This window comes from Carassius gibelio, chromosome B1 (genome assembly GCF_023724105.1).
Source record: "Carassius gibelio isolate Cgi1373 ecotype wild population from Czech Republic chromosome B1, carGib1.2-hapl.c, whole genome shotgun sequence".
NCBI classification, from domain to species: Eukaryota; Metazoa; Chordata; class Actinopteri; order Cypriniformes; family Cyprinidae; genus Carassius; species Carassius gibelio.
Window position 1 is genome coordinate 18,745,371 of NC_068396.1, and position 12,329 is coordinate 18,757,699.

A 12,329-nucleotide genomic window follows, 5' to 3' on the forward strand; every position below is an offset into this window, starting at 1 on the left:
ATTTGCTCGCATTCAGACACAACAGCATCAGTGAGGTCAGGGACTGATATAGAGTGAGGGAGCCTGGCTTGCAGGCTGTGCTCCAATTCACCCAAAGCTGCTCAGTGGGGTTCAAATTCTTCCACAGGTTCAGTAAATGTTTCTCAGATTCTCATGTAATTTCCAGATGTTGGATATTTAATATCATAATAAAATAATGGACTAGATTATTAAAAACAGTCATATAAAACATACTTTAAAGATGACAAAAATGACTAAATCTGATAACATTTTCTGTTTATTTATACAGAAACATTTAGAAACTGTAGTTTATTTCTATGAGGTACATTCATTGCTTAAGCTGAGCTTAGAATGGGTCTCTCTGAACAGACAGACAGGTGATGAAGAAATCATGTGCATCTGACCGGTATTAACTTTCCTTACTGTAATCAACGGTAATCACCAGTAAAGCCCTTGCTGTTACACTTTAATGCCAACCAGATAAGGTCTGACTGGTTTGTGTGTTTTGCATCTGTCTAATCAATCATGTTGCACTGGGATAGCAGAGGGCACAGGAAGTGCTGATGTGGGAGAGAGGTGAACTGGGAGAAGAGAAACATTTTCTGATATGTTCTGTACTGAAATAGATACATGCCCTTATTTAATTCCAACTTCAAAACATTACATAGCAGCATTTAGATCATGGTAGAAAGGACGGTTCAACAATATGTATGTCTGCCATCTAATGGTTTAATAGATCAACAAAATGTTTTATTTTTTATTTTTTGCTCCAAGTTGGGGTTAAGGCTGATTTTTTTTAAAATCCATTTGATATTGATTGTTGTTTATTTTGTCACTTGTTTATGTTATATTACCAAAATATAGTAAAATACTATTAAACGTATTACAACCAAGGAACTTGAAAGTTTTTCTCCTAAATACAGTAACACGCTTTAAGGAGGTAAAAAAGATGCATACCTTCCTCAGAAACTTATTTGCCACTCTTAGACAGTGTGTTACAGAGAACAGAACAATGTTTGTTTATACTGTTTGATCTCATAGGTTTGTTTTTTTCCCTAAAAAAACCTGAGACAAACAAACACAGTCACACACACACACACACACACTCTCTCTCTCTCTCTCTCTCTCTCTCTCTCTCTCTCTCACACACACACACACACACACACACACACACACACACACACACACACACACACACACACACACACACACACTCAAACCAAACTAGCCTGAAGTGTTTTTGAGAGCAGGTGTGGGTCATTCTAAATTTGGGGGTAAAGGTCAAGCAACTTAGGCCACTGTATAATCACTCTGTAACATAGCAATACCCAATGTTTAAAGGGATACACCCCAAAATAAAATTCTGTCATCGTTTACTTATCCTCATGCCATTCCAAAACTGTATGACATTATTATTTCCATGGAACATCTTTTGAATAACAGTTTTTGTCTATTAAATGAAATCCAGTAGCTTCAACTGCTTACATTTTCAAAACTTTGTCTCTCACTTTTTCTTTTTTTTTTTTTTACTTTTACACACAAAACGCCTTACATCTCTTGCAAAATGAAGCATCACTGCATTCAAAATATCACAAAAACATTTCAAAAGCAAACATTTGCAAACACCTTTGCCATAATATAAATTCCTGTTATATTTTTGTGATTTACATAGAGAATTGTGTCTTGTGTTTTGCAAAAAAAAATTTTATGAAATTAAGTCAATGGCCATATATAGGCCACATTATGATAAAAATCCTAATATACAGTATATTATTAAAATACAGTAAAAATTTACAATATTTAATAAGGGAATTTTATGTTATAAACTTATACCTTCACCTTTTGTAAACATATATGACAACATCAAGATACTCTTGATATCTGGCAATATATATCATATATTACATTTCTAATATGGGTATTTCCAGAGTTTTATTTTGTTTTGTCCTAGTTAGAAAAAGAGATGAAGTTAAGTTGCTTGATCCTACCCTGTGTACAAACAGTAGAAAATTCAACAACAACATCATTGTGGGATTTTAGTGGGAGGCAGAGAGACAGAAGAAAACAAATATTAAAAACATTAAAATTATTACGTCAAGTAAACTTTTCTCCCTTATTGCAGGTTAGAGACATCAGTATAGTAATTTCTGGACAGCCTATTTTTTTTTTTTTTTTTTTTTTTGCATGGTCATGGTGATGCCATGGACCCCCCTGGTTGGTCTCTGTGACTTCTGTGAAGCATTGTAGGTGGTGGTTCAGTGATGCAGAAGTCATTTGGTGTGCAGTGCAGTTAGTAATCCAATGAGGATTAAAACAGCAATAGCCTCGCAGCTGGGAATATGTACGTATGCATGTGTTTGGATAAAAGTGAGAGAGCGAGAGGACCATTAGTGTTTTTGTGATATCAGCTGACCTAAAGTTTCCCTGACAACAGAAAATTTTCCATGTGCTAACCCTCCTCTAAACCCTCTGCACAACACACACACACACACACACACACACACACACACGTTGTTCGGTTCAACTTGAAAATTGACTCCTCACCACAAATGCTGACGTCACTTGTTTACTTGTTTCCCAGCTCAGCACACCCTCTCTAGTTCAGTTAACTTAATCACAGTTCCTTCTAACTCTTGTGCACACATCTACATAACTGCACAATCACACACATGGAGTATTATGTAATGATCTGTTTCTTAGTGCCTCATTTTCATGTAATTCTGTTTGCTGAGATATGAAGTGTCAAGCCATTGGTAGCACTGATGTAGTTGTTCTGAAAGATAGGAATAAGATGGGCACTCTCCTTCAATGGTTTCTCTACTGCAGGACTGAGGTAAACAAGCCAGGGCTATGACACAGTTCCAGCAGTGCAGTTCCAGCTCATATGGAAAGCACTTCCCTCTAGTGGTGAATATATAAATTCCAAACAAAAAATTCCACACTGCTGGCCTGTTGACAAATTCACATTCTGCCTAACTCAGCTTTTCTATTTCAGTGCTTCAGGTCAACGGTTCATGTTTGCATTAGTGATTGGATTATTTTGAGGGCACAGGCTTCCAACCCAAAACAAATTCCCAGAGGAAAAAACTACTAAGTGCATAAACATTGTGCCCGTATAGTCATGACCATGAGCAATTTCTCTCATTTAGATTTTTCTTCTCAGTAAAAAACAATTTAGTACCTATGTCTGTAAGGCATATAAACTATTTTCTTTGACTTCTAAATTAATTAAATAGAATTTAAAATATTTTTTGTTTTGTTTAATTCTATGCCATTGCTTTCAAATTGCAATTCTGCAAATCAGAAATCAGAATCGAGTCCTATGATCCATGTAATATAACTGTGGCCTGCTTGTCCCCTGTGCCTGAGATAAAATATCTCTCATGGTCAGTATCTCCCAAGGAAAGCCTCAAACAGACCAAACTTTGGCCAACTGGAATGGAGCTACGAATAGCAGGAATGCTCCATCCTGTTTAACCCTCACTGTCCCCAAAAACTGCATATGCTGGTTAGGTATGTTTTGAAGCATGCTGCTGGTTTGAGCTGGTTTAAACTGGCCCTAAGCAACTAGCTCCCACTCAGGACCAATTTAGGACCAGCACATGACCAACAGTTGGTCCCCAATCATATGGCAAAAAAAGCAGCAGCAATTGATTGGGCCTTGATAGATCTAAACAAGGCCGTGCACAGAAATTCTGTGGGGCAGTGGCCCAAACCAAAAAAGGGGCACTGCCCACATGGAAAAAACCTATATAAACATATATGTTTCAATATAGGTTTTGATATAGGTTTTTAATATATGTGACATATATAAAATTGGCCATTTTCCTATATTATATGTGTACACATATATATGTGCATACATATACCTATATAGGTATATATGCATGTATATATGCACCTCCTATAATAGTAAAATTAAAATCCATAGCTGCTAGGCAACATAAATAAAAGTCCAAAATGTAAAAATGTACATTATTTATTTACTCAAGATCAATCAAAAACAAAAATAAGACAAAAAATGACCTGATGATCAGAAATGATGATTTTCTGGCCTTGAACAGCATCAGCAACCTAGGAAATAGAGTCACTGTGAAGTATTTTTGCAGAGTAGGGGTTAATGGTGAAATAGATCATTCACAAAACTACTGGCATACTTTTCAGAGAAACTCGTATACTGTCATTCTTTCTGATCGAGAGGAAAGTATTTTCTCTGTGAAGACATTCATTGTCTGTGATCTGGGGCAGGGGGAGACATGTTATGCAGTGGGGAAGTACTACCAAAAAGTGAAACAGGACATCTGCGGTCAATTTAAGAATCCTTGTTATTTCATCCCTGTAAAGAAAAGTCTGGGGCCTTTAGTTGCTCTACAAGCATCTCAGATAAAAGAAAAGTGTCTATTCATTAAAACTGTGAACAAACATGTTGGCATTGTCTTCAAATTCATTAACCACAGTGAAATGCTCCGATAGATGGGATGAGGATGATGATGATGATTACTTGAATGTATGCTCTACATACTTTTTCTTTTTGCTACATTTAGACTGTAATGACCTTTCAGCCATATTCATCTAGAAACTGCATTAAGACAATACAGAAAACATTGCATCTGCATTGCATTTGGTGGATGTAACGGTGAATGTGTGGATGTGCATGAGCTGTGATGTGAATCTGGAAGTTACTTGAAATTGAAAAAAAAGTTTGACAAAATAAAAATTAAAAATCATTTTGTTATACATTTCCTTCTTTTCCACTATCTTCATACCAGAAAGAATTGACCTTGTAAATGTTTCTGGAAAATGTGTAGATATCATAGTTAAAATATCATGTTAATATATTGCCATAGTTAAATTCCATAACATGCCAATTACATGTGATACCAATTTCACGTGTTCGCACATACATAAGTTCTAGCATAATTTTTTTTCGTTAATTCTTAGTTTTTGCCTTGATAATAGAAAATATGAGCTAGGCATCATGTATGACAGTTAAAAATGAGATATGAGCTACAAAATGACCAGATCCTGCCATTAGCTAGAAGACATATATAGGGCTTATATGTGGATATGAAGAAGCAATACAGGAGACCTATATTTCCTGTATATGCACATATATGCACCTCAATTTTGCCTATATATTATAGCATATATATTATCATATACAGTATGTGCAAATAAGCAGCATACATGTGCATATACACTGCATATAGTTTTCATATATGCACATATATCCACATATAGATTCTTTCCATGTGGGTGGGGCTGGATGCTTGTTAATACAAATAATAATGTTTTTACAAATATTAAAAGAGAAGACAGCATACTCTGTAATAATTTCAGACTGTATTGTAGATGTTTTGATAAGAGTGGGCTCTCCCAGAATAAAAGACTCGGACCTCACCTGTCGATTCAGAACCAGAACCCATATGTTGTGTAATGCGCACGTGCGGTCAACACAAAATGAATTAATCACTCTCTGAGACAACTCGGTAGTCCTGAGTCATATTAAAGATTCATTCAAAATGAACGACAGGCAACAGACTGCATCAAGATTCAAAAGTTTGTAAAGCTGTCAATCATCTCACGTGAACCATGTGTTCAACAGGATGTCCTTCTGCAATGAAGTTGTCTGTGTCATTGCAGTCTGTGTCATTGATAAAATACATGAAAGACAAAAGTAAAAAAAAAAATTTGATTCCAGCTTGTTAAATGTGAATATGTTCTAGTGTCTTCCCTCCTCTGTGACAGTCAACGAGACATTTGAGGACCATTCCTGGGCTTTTGGGGAAACACTGATCCACATTTTTCTGACATAATATAGACCAAACAACTAACCGATTAATTGAGAAAATATTCAACAGATTAATTGACTATTAAAATAATCCCAAATCCCTAATCATTACGTACAAGTGCATTGCATTGGAACCCCTGGATATAAGCCTCCCTCTCTATTCCTCTTTAAAAAAAAATTGTTCTCTCTGTTTTGTTATTTAGTTAACTTTATAGATATCAACTTTATTATTCCTTCTTGAGTCTCTTTAACAAGAACTTAGATTAATGTATTAATTGAATAGTGATTGTGTGACCTATATGAGGTAACAACCAGTGATACCCTTGGTAGTAATATCAAATGATAGCCTAATAGCTATGTCATCAGGATACACATACACCGGTAGGCAGTGGCCCACCTTACCGTGACCACGATGTGGTCACCCAGAATTAATAGTTTACCCACCTCTTTTTTTTACCAACACACATCTGATTACTAGTATCAAGAGTGATTATTATGGAAAATATACTTATTTTGTGTAAACAAATACAAAAGTTAAAGTGTGAAAAACTGCTAAATAATCTATAGGCCTATTATTAATTACCTGCTGACTTGCTGGAGCTTTGTATTCATGTTTGCAATGTTGAACTGCCCTCCCTTTGCTCCTTCTCTGTCTGTCTGTCTTTTTTTTTCTTTTTTGTCTACAAAGTGTGCCAACGACAGCAAATTTTGTGTTATTTATATTAAATCTGATCGGGTACAATAATTCGATTAGACATTCTAATTCGTGTATATTACAACCCCAACATACACGGCCCTGGAGCTAGCTCTATTAGTTACTGTACTCTAGATGGCGGTAAAGTTCTCTGTGAGTTAGTGTCCATTAAACCAGGAGAAGAAGTAACTACCTTGTGTTACATTCAAAACTTCCTGACAGTCGCTGGAGACAGTTGGGATTTACAAGATTCGTTGCATGCATAAAATAACATAGCGTGAACGATAAGCTGAAGAAATCACATTATATGCGGATGAATCGGGAAATTGTTTATAAAATATATTGATAAAAATCCCGTAAAAAACACGGAAGTTGACTTGAACTGACTTCCGTTTCAGAAGTATTGCAAGTCTTCGTTCAAAGGTAGATGTTATGTTGTCTATTATGTAAATATTTTTTATTTGCCAAAATGACACTTTGGATGTTTACCAAATGTTAAAATGCTATCATTCGTCTATAATTAAACCACTTTGAGTTTATTTTGCTTATTTATTCAAATATGTCGTTGCTTTAATATATGATGTTATTTTCTTTTTGAAAGTATTCCGTAAGTAAATTATTAGTTATACCTTGTGTAAAAAAACTAAAACAGTATGAGTGTAATGGTCTGATTATATATTTAGATTAGAATATAGGACGAATCCTTAAGGAAAATTAACCAGTCATATACAGTGAAAGGCTCTTTATGTGCTTTAAGCCCATGCACATGTTGCATTTCTGTAAAGCAAAAAATATGTTAAACCTATACAAAAATAGTGTTCCATTCAAGAAAGAAAAGGATTAGTTATACTTTGTGTGGAAAGAAAGAAAGAAAGAAAGAAAGAAAGAAAAAAGCTCAGTATGTGTATATAATGGGCTACTTTTTGTTTTTAGTGAGTATATTACTGATTAGACATTGGGACAGTTTCATATATTAGCATATATATATATCTAGCTCATACAATATATGTGCTTGTGTGTGTGTAATACATTTTTGGACATTTATCAGGCATTTATCATATATATATATATATATATATATATATATATATATATATATATATATATATATATATATATATATATATATATATATGTATGTATATGTATATATATATATATGTATGTATTTAATATAAACATACAGATTTATCTTGGTGTATATATTCTTTTGATTGTTGTGTATATAACTATATATTGTTGACATATGGTTGCTAAAACCATGTGAAAATCATCATATAGGTATTATTAGCATATGTGCATAATCAAATTAAGGAGAATGTCAGTGCATATGTGAAAATTATATATATCCATGTAGGTAACATATATATGTCATACATTGCATTTCTATATATAATGAATTATTTATTAGCTGTAGTAAAAAGCACATGAAACTCTTTAGATTAACTCTGCTATGGTTTTCCCTCAGGTGTCCTCTGCAATGATGGAAGGTGCCTCGAAAAGTGATGCCCCACCACAGACGGCTGTTGCTGCACAAGTTCCATTCATCGACCTCTGCACAGTTCTGGAGAACATCCAAAAGACCAAACTCCGACCAGACAAAAGCAAAATTCTGAAGGATTTTATCGATTCTTGGAGGAAGTTCCATGCAGCGCTTCACAAGGACAATTCCAATACCACAGATTCATTTTACGCAGCCATACGTCTTATTGTGCCTCAATTTGAGCGAGAGCGAATGGCTTATGGTATAAAAGAAAACATGCTTGCCAAACTATATATTGAAGTTTTAGGCCTACCTAAAAATGGGCCTGAAGCAAACAAACTCCTAAATTATAGAGCTCCAACCACAAGTCAGGGAGAAGCAGGTGACTTTGCCCTTATGGCCTACTTCGTCCTGAAAAAAAGGTGTACAAGTCAGGGGAATTTAAGCATTAAAGAAGTCAATGACTTTTTGGATTCCGTAGCTATCAACAATGCCAGCAAACAGAAGGATCAAGTGAAGAAAAGCCTTTTGCATCTGATAACCCAGAGTTCAGCTTTGGAACAGAAGTGGCTCATTAGAATGATCCTCAAGGACATGAAACTTGGCATTAGCAAGGAGACAGTGCTTCAGGTCTTCCATCCAGATGCAGCAGAACTCTACAATGTCACCACAGATCTGAATAAAGTCTGCCGACAACTTCATGATCCATCTGTGTCCCTCAGTGAGGTCTCCATCGATCTGTTTTCTGCTTTTAAACCAATGCTGGCTGCCGTTGCCAACATCAGACAGATAGAGAAACAAATGAGCAACCGGACATTCTATATTGAGACAAAGCTCGATGGTGAACGCATTCAGCTGCACAAAGCTGGAGATGTTTACAAATACTACACCAGGAACTCTTATGAGTACACGCAACAGTTTGGGGCCTCTCCACTAGAGGGCTCCCTCACACCATACATTCACAACGTCTTCAAACCTCATGTGGTAAACTGCATATTGGATGGAGAGATGATGGCTTATAACCCTACAACGGAGACCTTCATGCAGAAGGGCAGTAAGTTTGATATTAAAAGGTTGATGGATGACTCTGATTTGCAAACCTGCTTTTGTGTATTTGATGTCTTATTAGTAAACAATCAGAAGTTTGCAAATGAACCTCTCAAGAAGCGCTACGAAATTCTTGAGAATATCTTTACGCCAGTCAAAGGTCGTATCCAGTTGGTGGCAAAAGCTGAAGGCAAAACCATGCAAGAAGTGGTGAATTCTCTCAATGAGGCCATTGACAATCTGGAAGAGGGGATTATGGTTAAGGATCCCATGTCCATCTACAAACCAGATAAACGGGGCGAAGGATGGGTGAAAATTAAGCCTGAATATGTGGATGGTCTGATGGATGAGCTTGATCTGCTGATAGTGGGAGGCTACTGGGGTAAAGGCAGGAGAAGCGGGATGCTCTCTCATTTTCTGTGTGCGGTAGCAGATGTGCCGAGTCCAGGGGAGAAGCCCACGGTGTTCCACACCCTCTGCCGCATTGGATCAGGCTACACTATGAAAGAACTGTACGATCTTGGTCTGAAGTTGGCCAAACATTGGAAAGTTTACAACAGAAATAATCCTCCGGCTGCCATCTTGTGTGGAACAGAGAAACCGGAGGTTTACATAGAACCACGCAACTCAGTGATCATACAAGTCAGAGCTGCAGAGATCGTCTCCAGTGAAATGTATAAGACCAACTGCACATTACGTTTCCCCAGAATAGAAAGAATCAGAGAAGACAAAGAGTGGTATCAGTGCATGACCTTGGCTGAACTGAGCCAGTTCCGCTCCAGAGCTTCTGGAAAGCTGGCGTCCAGACATCTACATATCCAAGAGGACCAGCCTGAAAAGAAGAAGCACAAGTTCGTAGCCAAGCCCAAAAAAACAATCGGAGTCATTGACCACTTTAAATCTCAGGATTTATCCACGGTCACCAAAGAGATGGATATGTTTGAAGATGTGGAGTTTTGTGTGATAAATGGCAATGATGAACATTCCAAGGCAGAGCTTGAGAAAGTTGTGGCGCGCTGTGGAGGCATCGTTGTGCAGAACCCTGGGAAAGACACATACTGTGTGATTGCAGCTGTGCAAAACATGAGAGTAAAGAACCTCATCTCCTCAGACCAACATGATGTGGTGTGGGCTACTTGGCTGCTGGAGTGTCTGGAAAATAAGCAGGTTATACCATGGCAACCACGCCACATGATCCACATGTCACCTTCCACCAGGGAACACTTCGCTAAAGAGTATGATCGGTACGGAGACAGTTATTATGTTGACACTGATGAACAACAGCTGAGGGAAGTCTTTGAACGGATTGGCCCCACAGAATCTGAATGTTTGTCTGTGGCACAGATAGAAGCAGAGAACGGCTGGGATGACATGCCCACTAGCATTTTTAGGCCCTACACTGCATACTTTGACCGGTGTGCTGACTTCGGAGATCCAAAAACCATCATACTGGGTACAAGTTTGGACACGCGTGCCTTAGAATTCCGATTCCATGGTGGTACAGTTGTGGAGAAACTGAAGGAAGGAATCACGCATGTCGTAGTAGAAAGTGAAAGAAGAACTCTGGATTTGAAGACGTTGAGGCGACTTTATGCTAAGAAGTTCAAAATTGTTCGAGAGTCTTGGGTGACCGATTCTATCAAAGCAGGCCATGTAGAGGACGAGACTGGCTACTTAATATAATCATGAAGGCTATGCTACACAAACTATAACACTGGAAGATTGTGGTGTTTTAATTCTAGCTGTAATAAACTACACTGGATAACATTTAGTTGCATTAAAGGTAACCATTTAAATATATATATAAAATGATGGGACTGGCAAGGATTACAGTTTGAATTATAAGTTTAATTTACTGTGGAAAGTACATCATTACCTTTTAAAGTTTGTCAAATGTCTCATATTTTTCTGTTTTTTTTTTTGTTCTAAATAAAAATGTAAAAATTAGATGATGTACCTTATTAACCCTTATGGTTAAAAATCTTAGCTTTTATATGCCACCCTAATAATTACATTGCTGTTACTGTACTATTAGTTACTTAATATGCAAATAGTATGCAAAATAACGTGTAATTAAATTTTATTCTTAAAGAAGCATTAAGGATTTTAATTGAAGCTGTCAAAAGTGTTTTTCTTGTACATTAATGTGACTCATTACAGTCAGACAAATTGAGCTTCTGACAAGCTTGAAGTTCCATTTGAACAGCTTGTCAAGCACACTGAATTTATTGTGTGAGAGCTGTAGCTTTCTAATTGTTTGGAATGGGAGTTACTGTAATGCTTCCAGAGATCTAATTTCCAGGGCGCTAATAGAAGGATTGAGGCTTCACACACAAACACATTCAACTGTGTGTCTAGTTATTGTAAGGATAGATATGCATTTGAGTAATATGGATATTACACTAGGTAATTGGTGTGAGTTTGTGAAGATGTGTGAGTGACAAAGCCATCCCTCATTGAAAACGAGAGCATAATGTGCTTGGACTGTACTATCAAAATCCACATTTAGTGTGGGAAGGTACTTTGGTTTGGAAATGTATGCTGCAGAGCCATGACAGAAATGTGTATTTGGTCTTTCTTTCTGGAAATCCTTGGTCTGTATAGCCATAGAAAACATCTTTTAAGTGAACCAGACCATTAAAGTGTCATCAGACTATTGCCAGAGTATAATGTCTAGTTTCTCTTTTCAGTGCAATGACTTTGTGAGTAGTTTACTGGTTTTCTCAAACTCTGAGTCTCCGGATAACACAACTTTTAGAAAATAATGACTTGGAAGTATTAGTTCCTTCTTCACACAAAGCTATTGTACGGCTTAAGAAGAACTGGAATATACAGTCTAAGAGATGAGAATAGACGTTACTTCATCAATTAAAAAGGTACAGACTGTATTATAAATAATCACACTGACAGTGTGTGGGATTTCGAATAAAGACAAAGTCTGAAAAGAAAACCCTGGGAAGAAAAGGTTTTGAGCAAATTCTTCATTGATTGCCTCATTGTTTTTGGTCTTTCACATTCATACAAACACTCTGAGCTTTGAGTGTGGAATCACCCTGCCATGCAGATCTAGGGAGAGTGAAGCAAAGAAGAAAAACTAAAACTTGTTACAGGTTTTGGACAATAGATGCAAGGACATTGGAAGGTAATATAAATCTCAGCCTGACTGAAGATGTGTCCCAGAGTGCCTGCAAGCTGGTGCACCCACTGTTTAAAGCTACCTATATGAAAAAAGGTCAGAGAAAAATCATGGGTTTATGTCAGCCTGCAGTAGCTTTGACTGCTTTTTGAAGTTAGTCACTAATAGTGTGTAGCTT

At 36.8% G+C, this 12,329-nt stretch overlaps 1 protein-coding gene across 1 annotated transcript; it reads left to right on the forward strand.

Annotated features, from left to right (window-relative positions):
* Nucleotides 1-6,676: 6,676 nt before the first annotated feature.
* Nucleotides 6,677-11,685, forward strand: lig4 (ligase IV, DNA, ATP-dependent). The gene is made up of 2 exons (XM_052547077.1): nt 6,677-6,908; nt 7,954-11,685. The coding sequence occupies exon 2, from the start codon at nt 7,966-7,968 to the stop codon at nt 10,696-10,698; it is 2,733 nt and encodes a 910-aa protein (XP_052403037.1). The 5' UTR covers nt 6,677-6,908; nt 7,954-7,965; the 3' UTR covers nt 10,699-11,685.
* Nucleotides 11,686-12,329: the final 644 nt, after the last annotated feature.